At 43.1% G+C, this 17,965-nt stretch overlaps 1 protein-coding gene and 2 non-coding genes across 4 annotated transcripts; all 3 read right to left on the reverse strand.

Moving 5' to 3' along the window:
- Positions 1-1,426: 1,426 nt before the first annotated feature.
- On the reverse strand, positions 1,427-17,833 carry LOC103185652 (autophagy-related protein 16-1). Of its 2 annotated transcripts, none has more exons than XM_007904305.2 (18): positions 17,706-17,833; positions 16,677-16,770; positions 15,457-15,562; positions 14,723-14,796; positions 13,544-13,795; positions 13,048-13,113; positions 12,377-12,463; positions 12,165-12,215; positions 11,589-11,691; positions 10,229-10,334; positions 8,578-8,648; positions 7,832-7,903; positions 6,265-6,385; positions 5,829-5,934; positions 5,502-5,651; positions 4,972-5,019; positions 4,756-4,857; positions 1,427-3,936 (listed from the first exon to the last, which is right to left on the reverse strand). In XM_007904305.2, exons 1-18 carry the CDS (start codon positions 17,815-17,817, stop codon positions 3,843-3,845), a joined length of 1,815 nt encoding a protein of 604 aa, XP_007902496.1. In that variant the 5' UTR covers positions 17,818-17,833; the 3' UTR covers positions 1,427-3,842. The 2 variants fall into 2 exon arrangements, with proteins under 2 accessions (XP_007902496.1, XP_007902539.1); XM_007904348.2 differs by lacking the exon at positions 17,706-17,833 and adding an exon at positions 15,764-15,990 and having other exon boundaries at positions 16,677-16,724.
- LOC121849917 lies at positions 9,334-9,613 on the reverse strand. Its single transcript, XR_006085404.1, has one exon.
- LOC121849918 lies at positions 11,157-11,428 on the reverse strand. Its single transcript, XR_006085405.1, has one exon.
- Positions 17,834-17,965: the final 132 nt, after the last annotated feature.

Consider the following 17,965-nt stretch of genomic DNA (forward strand, 5'->3'; position numbering starts at 1 on the left):
TCTCGAAGACGTGATAAGATGCTATGTCAAATGCAAGGATTATTACGTGGGCCCGGCAGAGACCTGGGAGTAGACAACTGCCCAATCAGCTGGGAAATAGAACATATTGCAAGGAAATCAAGAGAAAATCTCCCCCCTCCCCATCAAAAGACAGAAGCCTAAAATAAGTATCTTAGTTTTATTTTATAAATTACAACTGGTATTAAGGAAACAGAAACAGCCCCAGACTTAAAGGCACTGGGATGGTACCTGAAGAATGGTCACTTTCAGCGCCTTGGGACGTCATCCCGACATTAAAGGCGCTCTATAAATGGAATCTTGTTGTTGTTATCGTTCCACCTGCAGCAGAGACCGGTGGGGGGGGGGGGGGGGAGAGAGAAACATAAGGGGACCCCAAAAATCTTAATATGAAAGCATTGTGTGGGGTGTATCATGTGGTACGGAGCCCGTGGCCCTTCAAAGAATAGCTTTACAATTAGCCGAGCAGATTTTCACCACTAGTGAGATCTAAACTCAAAAGGTGACAGACTGAGAATTCCTGTGTAATCCGGTCTGTAATCCACAGCTTCCTGACTCACCAGTTTGTGCATTAGTGGAATCTACGAAACTCCTGCTGCATTCATCGAACTCCTCATGCGGCACCTCTGATCAGGACTTCCTTCAGTCTGAAGGGGCTGGGATCAGTGAGGGGGTGAATAGTAGAGCCAAATATAACAGGCCAAGAAACATACCAGAGTGTGACACTTTGGAAGTAATAAATATAATTTTATAAAACAATCACTTCTGTTCAATAACACAATGAACTGTTTGTGGAATCAGTTTATGAGCAGTTTATAACTGCTCTTGATTTCTACCCTCCCCACCTGGAAAAGGTACTTATGTGGACGTTGGTAGGTATCTTATTCACGATGCTCCCGTTTGAATACCCTTCTTCGCCCACAAAATTTACAATCAATTCACTTTACAGTATAATCTGCGAAGCGTTTTGAGACTCTCGAAGGCGTGATAAGGTGCTATATCAAATGCAAGGATTATTATTATTGACACTTGTGGTCTCAGACACAAAGAACATCACTTATGAAAGCATTCTGTACCCCAATTTAAATGGACTTTGTTCAAATTCACGTAATCTATTGCAAAACGATTTTGAGCGCTCCTCAGATGAGAATGTTGCTTTAGTCACAATAAATATTCTTCTAAATTACAGATTTGACCGTGCCTTCAGCTCCCCTTTGACTCCCTCCTCGCTCCCTCCCTTCCCTCACCCTGACCATTTCCCCAATGCTCAGGTCCTGACCCAACTGTACAGCGCCTTGGGACGTCCTCCCGACATGAAAGGCGCTCTATAAATGGAATCTTGTTGTTGTTGCCCTTGAAGTTGGTACATGGGCCAACTGAAAATAAATAGATACAAGTTTGATGGTACTAGCTTTCAGAACTTACTTTATTTAAAAAGAAGTTTCACTTCAGCAGCAATGCCAGGCAGTGAGGTGGATGGTGAGTACAAGAGGTTTACAAGAGGGAATGCTACTCTTCAGCAGGAAAATAAAAGATGTTGTGAAGGACACTCAAAAAGCACCGATAAACAGGAAACAATTTAAACACAGCAGTTAACTAAGTACACCAGACAATAGATCTTTTACACCCAGTTGTTTCTTTGCTCCCTGAGGGCAATCAATACCAGAAATGCATTTCCTTTATATGGGATAGATATAATTTCTTAACACATCTAAACAGCTGAGCCAGAAACCCATCATCATGCTTAAGAGTATTCAAACCAGAGATCCATGCATCCCACATATATATGGACATTCCCAAGATATTTATTGGAATAGAATGTGCACTCTTTCCCGGGGGAAGGATGTATTCTGCTGACTTAATTCCAGAGAGTATTAGGCGCAAGTTGGTGAGAGCCAAGGTTTGGGGACCCCAATGTGTGTGTTGGGGTACTGCTGGAGTCTAACAGGCTAAACCCATATAGCTTGCCATTGCCAGAGGGTCTGTGCTCAGATAAGGTTACCATCTTCTGGAATTTAAAGACACATCAATATATTAGTGTGTTTCAGAGAAGGGGTAGTGTTCCCTCCTTCATTAAACATGTTCATTATTCTCTAACACTGTAATATCAGATGTACTGTATTTGGCAAACACAAGTGCTGGCAGCAGAAGCATTCCTTATTTTTAAGAGGAAAGGCTAGAATCAAAACTTTGTCTGGGGATGAAATGACAGAATGGGTCTGGAACTACAGTATGGATTAACACAACTTATTTTATTTTTTGTTTTATTTTCATTGTTTTCATATGTTTAAAAGAGGTTGTGGTCATCTCGGATTTACAAACCATAACTTACCTTGCAACCAATAAAAACAGAATGCTATTGGCCAGAGAGAAGGGAATGCCTGGGGTCTTGCTCAGATTTCCCGTCCTCACATATGGCTCTGCTCCAGCATGCTCACACAGCACATCTCTCATCTGGAACTAACCTATTAATTGCCACAGTGGAAACCCATATCCGATCACTTCAATGTGCTGTCATCATCCACTGAATTAGACACCTAGATTATTATTAACACTGTGTTGGAGAGACTAACTTAGTGTTATCTTAAACTCATTGCCACTTTTGCTCTCCATTTCAGCATCAAGGGCTCCCAGATAAAATATAGAACAAGTTAAACACGGAGTAAAGTTCCATCCATACTGTCCCATGAAGCATTCAAAGGTACGATATAGCATGGGTAGGATGCACCCTACTCAACCCACAATTGTCGGAACAGCACATCTTATTCTGACCTCCCATTTTGTGGACCACCCATTCTGTTAGCTGGAACAGTTACTGGAAATCAGACGGTTCTTTTTCAAACAATTTATAAAGTGAGATAGTTCAGGTACTTGATGAAGATTCTGCTTTTTTTAAAAAAAGCAGTCTGCGTCTGGGTAATTGACTTTCACCTTCCAGGGACCACCAGCACCATGAAACAAACATCCGTAATGATATCTGATTGATCCACGACGTACGCTTACCTTTCCTCAAGTCTTTGGATTCAGCAAGCATGTTTGGGCTGCTAGTTAACTTCAATTAAAAAAAACGTCTTTGTTCCTGATCGCTATTTTGTGACGCTCCTCCTTCTCCCCCCAAACCCCCCCACCCCCAACTTGGAAAGGCTCAAACCCAGTTGTGTTTCCCAGAAGGGCAAGCAGCCTATCACTGTAGAGCAACTGCACAATAGAACCATTGCCCAACAAGTCAGTAGAGAAGGGGAGAAAATTCAAGCCTCTCTGCAACACTCCCACCCACCACAACCAGCTCACACTTTTTAAATAAAAGTTTCCAATAACTCTCGGTTGGAACATTTCTTCCCTCGCCGGTCAAGAAATCAAATGTTAAAAGTATCCACTGTACTTGCCACTGGGTGGTGGAAAGAAAGGTACAAGCAGCATGCCTTAATCTTTGTCCTCAATGAAACCAACGACGGACGAGCAGGCAGGAACCACTATATATCCTTCCTGACCACTGCAGGTAAAGACAGCTCAACCAATGTTCCAGATGAACACGTATGGAAGCAACATAATACGTTCTTGAATTAAAGAGCTGGTTTCTCAGCACAGATCCTGTGCGGTTTCAAAAAGCAATATACTCTGGCAAAGTTACACTTCTTGCAAATAATTGCAAATGTACAAAAAATTCACAACATTGTCTTAGCATCTTTGCAGCAGTCACTTATATACAGCAGATGCCCATCCTCCATTTGTGCATTGTAAAGTGGAGCATGCTCAGTGCTGACGACCCACGCCGTGACCAGAAAGTGCATCTCACAGAAGAGCTGCTCCCAATCAGGGCTCAATCACAGTTCTGACCAGAGTACTGCTCGGTTTCCTTTGTCTGCGCTGATCACAAACTCCCCAGATGGTGACCACGCCACTGCATTTATCGATGAGCTAAATCGGACAGAGTGGAAAGGATAAGTGATTCGGTTGCAAATATCCAGTAGCTTTATGATCAAATGAAGTTAAAACAATCCACTCAACACTCAAATTATTGGGAGTTTCAAAAAACATGCCAACATGTGTGTGTGTGGGGGGGGGGGGGGGAGGGGAGAGAAAAGCATTAAGGATACAAGCCTCTATCTCTCTACAAGCTATTTGCTTGTGTATAGAACATTGGTTAGACCGTAAGCATGGTCGAAAAGGAAGGTCCTGTAGCTCAGTGGTTAGAGCACTCGCTTTGCAAGCGAGAGACCTGAGTTCAATTCCAGGCAGAGGGCGAAACCTTGGGCAAGTTTCCTTACTCCACACAGAGCCTAACAATAATCCCTCCAAAAAAAACAAAGCAATAATAAATTGGTCATTTTCAATCTACGACTGTTTGTGGGACATTGCTGTGCACAATTGGCTGCCGCGTTCGCCCACAAATATACAGTCAATTCACTTTACAGTATGTTCTGTGAAGCGCTTGGGGACATCCTCCTGACGTGAAAAGCGCTATATCAAATGCAAGGATTATTATTATTATTATTATTAAGGTCTTCAAGCATGACCTGAAGATGGGAAAAAGGGGGCTAGGTGGAGGGATTGAGAGCCCCAGAGTTTCAGAGCCCAGTGCTGAAAGTGGCGTTTGTTCTGCTCTGACAACTCCTTTAAAGAACCAACAAGCTTGATGTCTTTATTTCAGCCTAATTTCATTGAACCAGTGCAAATAGATTTCCAGAGCTCCCTCAAGAGTAGCCAGCAGCTGTTCAGTGACAGACCAGCACAGACCTGTGGTGTTTTCCTAAGCTTCGTTCCACTTTTCCAGATTCCACATTCCATATGTAAAGCACTCCATCCGAGGATCCAGCCGCCACAAATTTCCCATCAGGACTGGAAAAAAAAAATCACAATTCAGTAATCCAGTGAAAGGGATCAGAGTATGCGTTTCTCTTTTCATCAAAATACAATAAAATCAACAGAGATCATCGGTAGCAAAGTCAGTACCTGAATGTTACTCTTGTCCAATCAGACCCACACTTGAATCCTTGCGTACTGTGAAGATAACGATCGAGTAAATGGCAGCATAAAAATCTTACCACCTTCATAATTGACTACAGTATTTGCATATCCCGTGTTCTATTTAACATAATTATCTTACAGTTTAATAAATTGCTTGGGAAATTATAAGACTTTCTTTTCCTCATACTTCTGGACAGTGCCTGGGTTACAGTGAAGAACTTGTTCAATGAGCAAGTTTGGCACCAGACCCATCAATGGGTGATCATCATGCTTACTACCTCAGTAACAATAATCTGTACCTGATCACATCATACAAGCGTTGTGCCTGGCAAGCTACAAATTACCGCAGTGGCTGATTTTTAACGATGGCCTGGACCCACCCGGCCCTGGTGAAGTAGGTAAAAGGTTTCTTAAATCAGTACACAAGGCATTTCGGGTGAGAAAACAGATCAATTTGTTGGGGATACTGACATCATCTAACAACCTGAGGAAGATTGTACCTGTCTTACACTGACCTAAAGGTCTGCCGTATAACGTTCGTCCGCAGGTCAATGATCTTCAACAGGTCGTCCCTGGAGCAAGTGAGGAGCTCTGACCGTTCGGGGCTAAGGTCTAGGGACGTCACACGGCCCTGCAGTTCCATCTCACGCACAATGCTTTCTGTTCTAGATATGACAAAACACAAAGCAATTACTCAACAAACAGAGGGAACAAAAGCTCACCCCATAATGTGAAGACTAAACAATAAAACTACACCGTACTTGATCATGCTGATTCATTATTTTTTTTAAAATAATTGGAATTACAGGCCAGATCGAAAGCCAGATGAACAAGATTCTCACCTGATGTCCCAAAAGCGAATCTTCTTATCAAAGTGCCCACTCATAACACATTGATCTGTACAAACAATGTCATTGCAGCTCGAGCCAGCAAACACAGTCTTTATACCTGAAAGATAAATGATCAACGGTAAAGAGATAGAGGTGAACTAGAGAAAACAATATTCAACTTTTTTAAATGATGGGGAAGAGAACATAATCCACAATCTCAGGTTCACATAACTGACATTCATAAATCACTTAAGACTTTAATCACTTAAAACACTTAAGTGCATTAGATTTTATCCAAGCACGTGAGTGAATTATGCATCTTGCATCTATTCTTAGAGCATTTGCATCTCCCCAGGGGAATCCAAAGCTTAGGAAAAGCAGAACATCCAGCTTCAGGCAGCTTCTTTCACACTTGTTTACATTTTTTAAAATTATAATAAGCACTTACAGATCTTACGACTCAAGTCCCAGAGTTTGAGGGTCCTATCGTGGCTGCCTGATACAATCCGGGCGTTGTCCAGAAGGAATTTTGCAGACAGAACTTTGCCACTGTGCCCTGTCAAGGTATGCTGGTAAGTAAAGGAAAGCAAACAAAGTTAAATCAAAATACTCCACACAAAGGGGATCAAATCCTCTGTTGTTTTACTTAGATTTCTTCAATTGGCATTTAGGGACACAAGCTCATGGTTGTTCATAGAAGCCCAGAGGGAGCAGCTAGAAGATTTTTTTTTATTAAACACACATGCTATTACGATGTGTAACACACTACCACAAGTTAATAATAATCCTTGCATTTGGTATAGCGCTTTTCACGTCTTCTAGATGTCTCAAAGCACTTCACAGAATATGCTGTAAAGTGAATTGACTATTTATTTGTGAGTGAAACCCGGCTGCCAATTGCGCACAGCAGACAAATACAATACATAAATATATGAAGAATGGAGATAACAATAATATTCCTTGCATTCGATAGAGCACCTTATCACATGTTCGAGACGTCCCAAAGAGCTTCAAAGAATATACTGTAAAGTGAATTGACTGTATATTTTGTAGGCGAAACACGGCAGACGATTGTGCATAACAATGTCCCACAACAATCGAGTATTGAATGACTTTTTTTAGGTCAATAACCTTTACGTGGATTAACTGACTTCTAAAGAATTATTTCCCTAGGAGAGTCCAAATCTTGGGAACAGGTGGCTCAGCTTGTGGTTTACAGTCATACACCAGATTCAGTCCTCAGAACCCGGTGTCCCTGAGTAGCGCTTGTCAGATCCCACTGTCAACACCCTCTAAATCTCTCTCAGAAACATGAACTGAAGCAGCTACATCAGTTACTGCCATCACAGCACGGCTAGAGCAGCATAGAAAATGCACGGGGGCTTGCTGGAGCAAAGGTGCTGGGGACGTGCACTTGAGCAATCAGACCTTTTATTCATCATCACCGACTTCTGTATGATAATCTTCTGTATTGCCTTCCTCACTGCTCATTCAGTGTGGCTCACCCCCCAATTGAAGCATTAGATTTATGCACTGTTAGCCTCAGAGAATAACTTTAATCATTTCCCGTTCACAGCCTTCCCTCCTTTAAAGATCAGGACACCTTATTTACGTGATTAAAAATCACAATAAATCCCAGAAGAACCCACATCAGCAGCAGTCTCTGCACAGGTAAAATAATGCTCAATCTTCCCCTTCTTACTGGAGACTAACACCAAAAAGGTAGGTACTTCACTGCTTTGCTTTTCACATATAACCAGCTCTAGATTAATGCTGTATGCAATTGGCTGCCACATTTCGTCTACAATATACAGTCCATTCAATTCACAATATATTCTCTCCTCCCAGATAATGGTCCTCTGCTAAAGGTGACAAAATGTCCCTTTACTTGCATTGATTTGAGTTTTAGGAAGGGGTACAGACATGGCTTAGGGTTTCCTGAATTTTAAAAAACCACGAGACCTTGATCATCGTTCTCTGTGCCAATGAAACCACGCTCTGTTCTTACTACTTACTCGTAACCTGGAGTCGTCCACTGTCCAGATTCTGCTGGCAAAGTCATTGGAGGCTGCTAACAGGTAAGCACCCTAGAAAAACACTTAGCATTAAGGTCAGTACTGCACAGAATAACCTAATAATATGTGACATTGGAAAGCCAATGCCTGCAGCCAAAACATTTTTGAACAAAAATTTTTAGACTCATGGCCATGAAATAGAAGTTTGTCATACTTTGTACCTAGGATCAACCTCCAGAAAGGGTTATAGTAACTACTGCTTACTCTTCATTGAATAAGACGGTGAGCTGTCCAAACAATTCATAAACAGTTTTATGACACCAAAAGGAGAACATGTTTATCCACCAAATCTGAAACCCTGACATATCAGTGCAAACTCGAGGGCGTTCCATGACACTGGGAAAGATCAAAAACTACACCACGGCCACCACCAACTCAGGCTCAGGAGAGAGGGAGACTGAAAGCGCTGTGCTTGGACCATTTTAACCCAGTTCCCAGCTCATAGAACAAGCTTTCCTAATTAGACAATCTCTCTCAGAGGGGATCATACAAGGGCTGGCCTGAGCAATGGAAAATTTCACCTTGAAATGCTTCACGGTCAGTATAAAAGGAGTTTTATTCTGTGTTTAACTTGTGCTTTACTTTACACGATCTGTGTGTCCTCGAAGCAGATATTGGGCACCTGAAATAGGAGTTTCCGTTTCCTACATCAAACATCTCGCTGAGCACAAATGGCAAACACTTACCGTACTGTCAAATTCAAGACTTGTAATTCCAGCATTGCTCCCAGTTAGAGATCCTTTCAACTCACACTTTCCTGTGTCAATTAAGCAAAAGAAATTCAGCACTAAACTTCCCAACTTGCACCACATAAAATGTAGAATGCTTACACACAGCACACTTCCTCACATCACATCCAATCTCCATGCCAAAACAAGTCAACTCTATTCTTCCAGTCTAAAGCAACCATTTTGACACAGGCCCAATGTATTCATAGCTAAACACAACCATGTACTACAGAGTGTATATGTACACTCCAAGTACTTGAATATCTTAAAGGTTATCGCTATTAATTTATTTAATGGGAACTCAAAATAATTTTGATGTTACTTACTTACTGAATGGTTCATATGATGCTGAAAAGCACAGGATATAGTTTTAGGGAAGCAAGATTGAAATTCTACATTAAATTCTCTGACAGATTCAAGTGTGTTGGCTCTAAGCTGAACTGTGCCGGGATGTGGTGAGGTTTGAGGCCAAATGGCTGCTTGAGAATGGAAGAACTGATTCTATCGATAATCACCACAAACCAATTTGGCCTGAAAGCCTCAAGCAGAGACCTGGTGAGGCTTAATAACAGGTGGTCTTGTTCAATAGACAAATGTGCACAGCCTAGGAGAAAGATGCATGTCTAAGGGAAAGGAAGAGCCCACAGTAGATAAACTGCAATTTCTCCTCACTAGGAAGCAGAAATTTGAAATTTGCTTCACTTTGTGAACAGAGGTCTCAGCTTGAAAACTTTAAGTCATGCGCCAGATATAACTCGGCTCCCAGCACCCGGTGCCCCTGAGTGACAGCTCTTGTCAGATGCCGCTGTGAACATGCTCCAAATCTCTCTCTGAATCATGGACCGAAGCAGCTGCATCAGTTATTGTCAGAAGCCCCCCGGCTGCCATCACAGCACAGCTAGAGCAGCATGGGAAAGGCACGAGGGCTTCTGGGAGCGAAGGTGCTGGGGACGTGTCCTGGAGCAATCAGACCTTTTACTGATCATCACCGACCTCTGTACACTGCAGGATTAAAATATAAATAGAAGTACAATAACTGATGATTATATCATCTGGACTCAATATAAATGTGTCAGAAAATACAGAATAAGGTAATAGGTCCGTTCTCACTTTGAAATCTGCTCAGTTATTTGCAAATTGAAGAAAATTTACTTTTAACTTCAGAAATAAGGCTCCAAACTGCAGATAAGCATCATTCACACTGTAAAGTCCCTTCACACTGCCACTCATGACAGGATCCTTGCTACGCTCGACACGTCCTCTGCAGACAAAGGCCAAGTAACTGTACTGTATGCAATGTGGGGCTTGTGTTGCTGGCGAAAACTGAAAGTCTGCAATAGTCCCGATAACAAGCCTACTGTGTAAACACACAGGATGAGACAAACATACCTGTATCTTCTGAGCAAGAATAAAAGCACCCTCCCCCACAAACACCTCAATTCCTGGTAAGGCTGTTGAAATCTATTCTAGCATAATAAAAGCAGGATGTCCACCTTTGCTGGTCAGTTTTCATTCTGCTATCTCGGTTGGCTTGGCTTGTACCGGGATCCAGCACAGGAAGTGACATTTAACCTGCTCAATGGTGCACTGCGAAGATTCTTGCTCGTACCTAAAGAGACTTCCCATAGTTTAACTTTCCGATCTGTTCCGCCAGTGACCACCACCCGCGAGGCTGGGCTGAATTTGACTGAGTTCACCTCCCCATCATGAGCGTCCTGAAAAAAAAAGGTCAAAGTTACAGAAACCCATGGGTTTCTATAGCAGCATCTCAAGTAAAACAAAGCTCCAGTGAGCTTGACAGAAATCCCTGTCTATACAGACCCAGCTCGTGTAATCATAACTACATTAAAAGGGAAGCAATATGGAAATCAAAAAGTTTGAATATCCTTTTCCCTCCTCCCATCATTCCATCTCTCTTGCAATGTAGAAGTTCTCTTCTTCCACTCCCGCACCCAGGGAAAGTCTGTACCCCTTGCTATGGATTGTGAGCTGGGGAGGGGAAAGAGGAGGGAAGTCCATTCACATTCCTAGACATGGAACCTCTGTTGGTTTTGTGCCCAACTCCTCATCAATTAGATGTCTGGGGATGTTGGGATTCTCCAGCTCGTTGGGTGGACACACATTATTAGTTACTGACAGTCGTTGACCTTTATACCCTTTTCGAAATAAGCTCACCATGCTCCATCTTCTCACTAACCCCACAATAAAAAGAAAACATTCAATGAAAGGTTCATCAGATCGTAAACTTGGCCTTTCCTTCCATTGGAACAAACCTTCTGACTCTCTCACCTCCATTTAAACTAAGCTGTTTAAACGACTGTTTGTGGGACATTGTTGTGCGCAATTGGCTGCCGCGTTCGCCCACAAATATACAGTCAATTCACTTTACAGTGTGTTCTGTGAAGCGCTTTGGGATGTCCTCCCGACGTGAAAAGTGCTATATCAAATGCAAGGATTATTATTATAAGCTCTTGAGACCGTTTTTCAGAACTGCACTGAGTTCACAATCTAACCTCATTCCCAATTCTCTGAGCAGAGGTCTCAGCTTGTGGTTTGCAGTCATGCACCAGAGTTGCCCTCAGCACCCGGTGCCCCGAGTGACAGCTCTTGTCAGATGCCGCTGTGAACGTGATCCAAATCTCTCTCTGAAACATGGACTGAAGCAGCTGCATCAGTTATTGTCAGAAGTCCCCCGGTTGCCATCGCAGCACAGCTAGAGCAGCATGGGAAATGCACGGGGGCTTCTGGGAGCGAAGGTGCTGGGAACGTGCCCTGGAGCAATCAGACCTTTTACTTATCATCACCGACCTCTGCTATGTTTAACCCTGAAGAAGAGAAGGACCATTTTACCTTCTGTGCAAACTACACTTTCGTCATTATTCTGTGAAGTGCTTTAAGACATCTCAATGACGTGATAAGGTGCTAAATCAAATGCAAGGATTATTATTATTTAAAACACAAATACTCACAAACACGTGGAGAGCTGTGTTGGGCAGTCGCATCTCGCTGCAAGGTCCCGTACGACACTCTGTGGCCTCAGTCGTGATCCCATGAAAAGTGGGTGAACGCTTTCTAAGATGAAACACATATTTCTAATTCAGTGCCTGTATTCTGGTTCCAGGACGCATCTCCTGTCTGGAAACCCCAGTCAGACAGCAGCCACAAAAGGCATAGGGATGCACAGGACCGGAAAAGACCATTGCAAGTCCCATTCGAACATAACAGTGTAATATTCTCTTATATAGTGAAATAAATCTATCAACTCTCAGCTGAATTTGCTGATACTAATGTATTTCAGTTTGTTTCAACTCGTGTAGTATAATCTTAAATTTAAAAGGGTAAAGTCCTGCCTCACTATTATGGTCACAATTTCCTAGATGCAGGCTTGCGACTGAATGTGGGTGAATATAAAGACAGAAAATCAGGAATAAGAATGAAAAGTAAAAAAAAACTTGCTGTACCTTGGTTCATATGTGATATCATATTAATGAAGACAACTTTTCAAAGAAATACAGGGAAATGAAGGAGAAAAACTACCAACCTACCCAAAAATATTAGTAATAGAATCCAAGAGTCCAGATGCCTGTGATGTCCGCCTATAGAGAGCAGGTAAAGAGCAGTCAGTGTGAGACAATGAAGTGTAAACATTGGCCCTTCATGTTCGCTCCATTAACTAGCAGCCAGGACTGAGATCTCTTTTTGATTAGTAGCCCTCGATTCCATCTCCCACCCCTAGCCTCTACCATGTTGTGCTTACCTACTAGTCCTATTTGTTCCTCGCACGGGTGACGTTTCGCTGCCTGTGTCAGGGCCTTCCTCACCCAGCACCTCAATGTCATCATCACTGAGAAAAATGCAAAATTGCAGTTAATTCCCACCTTATAATGTCCACAGAATCCACAGCTGGTTCAGCTGAAACCCTTTCACCCGAACCACCAAAAGTGAATACCTTGCCAACACTCACTGCCTAAACGTGTGCATTCTTGAAACTATTGAAGCAAGAGCTAGCATTTCCCTGGAGTGGTGAGAAAATTGGCCAAATTGGGGTGTAGAGAAGAGAACTGTGAGGAGTAAGTGAGGACACAAGGACAGGAGCACATTTTGAGCATTCAACTGATTTGCCTGTTGTACTTTCTAAGCTAACCACTGGATGATCAGACCCTGATTAGGTAACCACTGATAGCAGATAAAATAAATGTTCATGATTATTCCTGAAATATTTTGTGTATTGGTTTAAGGTGGATTTAATGTGGGTTCTAGGTCATTCCAAAAATGAACAACTTAAATCTCTGAAGACAATTTCCTCCAGGGTCTCTGTGGCTTGGAGCCTGCAGTGGTCCCAGAAAGTCAATGGTTTTGTTTCTTGTGTAGGTTGAAACCTTGTGCTTAAGTTGAACCTGTCAGATCAATGGCTTTGAATGAACTCACGGGTCAATATTCAATGGTTCCTTGGCAGCCTCTGCAAGTTCCTTTTTCAGTTTGGCCTGACGTCTCCTACACAAGTAAAAAAAAATCATGAAATGGAAATACATGTGTCCTGGCCAACAGAGTTGCAATCTCTGAGCTGCAAGCTGTGGAGTGATGGAACACCACACCTGTACTATACCCAGCTGAGCTCCAACTCCCCTGATCTCAGGAATTTCCTCCCTCTATCCCCATATCTTGCTTCCTCCATATCTGTCTTTAAATCCCTGCATAAAACCTACCTCTTTGATTGTGCTCCCCTTTTCCCCTCCTCCTTGCATGGCGTCTGACCCTGACTTTGTAAAGTACTCCGAACTGTTATCCAAGTGAAAGTTGCTTGATAAATAATAATTCTTGCATTGATGCAGTGCTTTTCTTAATGCGCTTCATAGGACACACTGTAATGTGTAGTGACTGTGGCAGCACAGATTGTTGTTGCTCATTGAGGCACATAACATACCAGGTATCTTTATCATTTTCAGCATTCAGCCGATTTGCTTCCTGCGCTTTCTCAGCCATCCACCGGGTGATCAGCTCCCTGTTCTCATCAGACGTTTTCCGCAGCTTCTCCTCCAGGGCGTTGAATGTGATCTGCAGAGCGTCATATTCGTCCTTCAGCGTTTGATTAGCTTGTCCCAGGTCCTGCAGGTTGTTCCGCAGGTCCTGACACTCCACCTGCAGCTGCTGGATCTGCTTCTCGTATTCCAGCATCCTGAAAAAGCAAATTGAAAAACTAATACTTTAGGAATAGAGACGCTTTCTGAAAGTTTCAGCCCTGGCACACTGCATAGTGTGTTGACAGAACAAGGCCAAAAATCAATGCTTTCTGTTTAAAATATTCCTCCACCCCCAATAAAACTAGGCAACTAGGTTGTGGAATATTTCTGATTTCCTAGGAAGAGATTTTCTCCCATTTCCTTGAGGTATTTACCGGTAGCCCCATAGCTGAGGTAGGTAGAGTTAATGTGAAGGTTGAGACTTCAAATGATAGGTGCCTCAATGCCTTTAAATAAATAAAACCATTCACTTATTTTCATACTGAAAGTATTTAGTCCTCTCCTCCACTTCCGTTACCAAATTTAGATGACCCATAGAAACACCTGCCAAACTGAAAAGGATGTGTTGATATAAATCTGTTGCATGACACTAGACAACATACGTCAAGATGCCAATCACTGGCAGTTCCAGTGTGATCTGCTCTTTCCCACAGCACAGTCCTCATCTAAGGGGTCAAACGAACCAACCTCTCCCAGGAATTGCCCAGTCTCTGCTCAGTCTAGTCACAATGAAGAGCTGAGCACTTTTGCTGAAATCTAACCCACCCTCAGAGGACAACAACAATTTTAATTCTGTGCTTCAACACTTTCAGAAGAACAAAGCTGAAGATGAACTGTGCCACATTCACTTCAGAAGAGCCCTCAGCAGGGATTCCCTGCTGATCCAGAAGCTATTTCATATGAAGCACAATGGCTGTGCTAGGATACGTGAGAACTGCCCTACTCAAACATGTATGGGCCGTTGAGTGTGTAAAAGCAACAAGGATTGGAACACACTCACATACAACTGTTTGAAAGAAGGGAAGGGTAGATTAGAGAATAAGATAAACAGTTTTTTGCAACTCAATCATGTCGGGACTTACTTTGCTTCATTTGCGTGGATCTCTCGGTCCTTTTGTTGCAGTTGGCTGTTGAGGTCAATTACATTTTGCGCAAGCTGAGAGGAAAACAAACACAATAATCAGCAAGCAACAATAGCATGATACAAGTGCCAATATACAGGGGTACTCATTGCACTGCACACAGACCATGTTACGAGAAAGGGAACTGTCATCAAACAGATTACAACCTAAATATCTTGTCTTACATATAAAAGCAACTTAAATATCTTAGCCCATATTCTAATATGACCGCTATGGCTGTTTGTGGGACATTGTTGTGTGGAAATTGGCTGCCACATTTGCCTACAAAGTGCACAGTCACTACACTTTGCCGTAAATTCTGCGAAGCGCTTTGAGATGTTCTCTAACTTCTTATGATGTCTTTAGGACCTCTTCACAGCAGCATTCAGCTCAACAGTACCGGCACTTGTGAAATAATGCATAGGACACAATGTTTTTAGTGCTGCTGTAGCAGCTAAAATATTCTGGAGGAAGAAGTCCAGGGTTGAATATAAATTAAGAGTTAGAGACGATGCGAGGAGCCTGAATTCAGCACAATGAAGATGAAGGGGGTTGCAGAGATTGTGAGGCAATGTATTTGGAAGGGACAAAAAAGGAAAGTTCAGAGGAGCAGTAATCCCGGTAAACCCTCTGAACAAAACTGGACAAGAGGTAGGCGAAATAGACTTGACTGGATCCCATGCAAGCACACACACCTCACCGCGCTTTTTGTGCAGTTCGGTGAGCTCTTCCTGGTGGCGAATCCTCATCTGGGAAACTTCCTGAGCCAGCGATTCATTCCGCATGTTATCAGAGCCTGGACTGTTGTGAGAAAAAGAACAAAAACTTAACTTGAGGAACACACAAAGATCAACTTTTACTTTTCAAACTAGGCATACTAAAAATGAAGATATACGGTCAAATATTTGGCATTATATATGTTAATCTAAAAGGGGAACTAGCACTCAATGCCGCAGTAATTCCCATCAACCCAGGCCTCCCACCATGGGTCCTTGTACTTACCTGCTTAGACCAACTGTGTTGCAAAGACATTATAGCTGCCCCCAGTAGTATCGCCTTCGTGTTTAGTGAAACTGAAATGGGTGTGGCTTAAAGGAGAATGTTGTTCTGTGTGCTCTTGTCTGTAGGAAATAATTTCTACAATTTCAATGATTTCACTACAAATTTTGTTTTAAGCTGTACAGATGTTTCTGACTGGCCATGTGGACCCCCAGTGGTCTTTACTGATCCTGTATATTCAACACAGAAAAAGATGAATATCAAACAAAGAGAATTTCCACTGCATGAAAGTTCCTCTTTAAAAGCAGTTATTTTGTAATCAATTTGATTCAGCATAACTTTTCGTAGATTTAAATAATAAGACCAGGTGCCACCACCACAGACACCAACTTCAAGGCAGAATTAAATAGCCTTCTGGTGTATAAATCAAGTTAGGACGATGGCCAGATAAACCCCACAATGATCTTTCCCAGTTCTGTACATTGTTGTTCCTATTAACTCACTCCCATTGCTTTTTAACTATTCAACAACCTAAAGCTGCAAAAGATCCCAGCACTGTCTATATGCCAGACTTGCATTTCAAGCCTCCACAGGGTTAAACACATAAATGTACAGAACAAGCAAAAGACACAGCAATGGTCTTTGGCACTATAAAGCAGATTATGATTGACTTTTAGCTGTCAGTCTAAAAGTGCAATGAGGTTTTTTTTGTTTTGCTGGTGGTCAGAGGGCGAATAACAACCTGGGCTGCTCTCATATTCCATCAAGTGTCTGATTACAAAGTGCCAATTCACATTGCACAGGGAGTGAAGGAGGAGAGGAAAACATTGTTGAGGGGATACATCAATCACGAATGGTCAGAAAATAAGTTGGCACCAGAAAATTGACAAGTGAAAGGACCACACATACACCATACCTAATATCATGCCTATTGTGAAGGTCATATTTGTCTCCTTGAAATCTCTCAGCCAGGACAGTCTGCAAGTCGGATTTCTCCAGAAGCTTATTGTCTGTAAAGACAAGATGCTACTCTTTGAAAGGGAAAAGCTGAAAAAATCCTCAAAAAATTACAATTCGTACGCTCCTATTCCTGCTGAGAAGGAAGAGGTGGTGGCGATTTGTGGGAGACATTAAGAGTTTGGAGTGCTTACAAATGTTTATTGGTATAAGGATTTACAGATCCACAAGACCTTAAAATCAAATTGTTCCATGCCCTGTTCAATCTCATTATCCTCCCATGTACCTCAAGACTCATCCTTCTCAGTCTTCCTACGGTCTTAAAACATAGCTTAGACAACACCTAACCACCAGAGGACCGGATCGATTCCGACATTCCGTTGCCAAGCACGTCACCTTGGAGCCAGTTCACGTGGATGCCAAAGATCCCACGGCACTATTCGTAAAGGGAAGGGAGTTTCTCCTCGTGTCATGGCCAACAATCCCCCCAAAATAAAATTGGTCACTCCGTGGCTGTTTGCGGGAGCCTGCTGTGCCCAACAGGTCGCGCTTGTACCCACAAAACACCATCAAAACCCGCATTACGGTACATCCTGTGAAACGGTTATCGAGACGTCTCACTGATGTGATTAAAGATGCTGCGTCAAACGCAAGGATCGTTCTTATTATCATCATCATCATCACCACCACCATCATCATCACACAGCTCTCGTCTGTTTGTGACCCGGTTGTGGTGGATACGATTAGTAGAGAGGGGACGATTCCTCTACACCAGTGTCTTCCCCGCAGCCCTCTATTCGGAACTAAAGATAAACATCAGCGTCTAACCCACTGGCACTGCTCGGTCCTTGAGATAGAACAGCGTCTATCCCACTGGGCTACTCGGTTGCACGGGGTAACAGGGTGACGTCCACACCACCCAGTCCAAGGGGTGACAGAGGACACCCTTCCCGGCCGCTGCTCAACGCTCAGCCTTCCCTTCGCTTACACGCCTGGATCAGGTCCTCAAAGCCCTGCCGCTGGACCCGGTCCCGGAGCCGCAGCTGCTCGGCGATGTTTTTCTTCCAGCGCCGCTCCCCGACCCGGGCCGCCGCCGCCATCTTGCCGCCGCCGCCGCCGCCGTGGGGGCCTTTTGCAACCGCCGCGCGGCGCCGCACTTTCACTTTCGGCGCGTAACGCCTCGGCCTGACCGCCCCCCCACCCGGGACCAAAGCGAAGCCAAGTAAAAAAAGAAAAAGCGCCGCGAAA

Source organism: Callorhinchus milii, unplaced genomic scaffold, assembly GCF_018977255.1.
Source record: "Callorhinchus milii isolate IMCB2004 unplaced genomic scaffold, IMCB_Cmil_1.0 Scaffold11, whole genome shotgun sequence".
NCBI classification, from domain to species: domain Eukaryota; kingdom Metazoa; phylum Chordata; class Chondrichthyes; order Chimaeriformes; family Callorhinchidae; genus Callorhinchus; species Callorhinchus milii.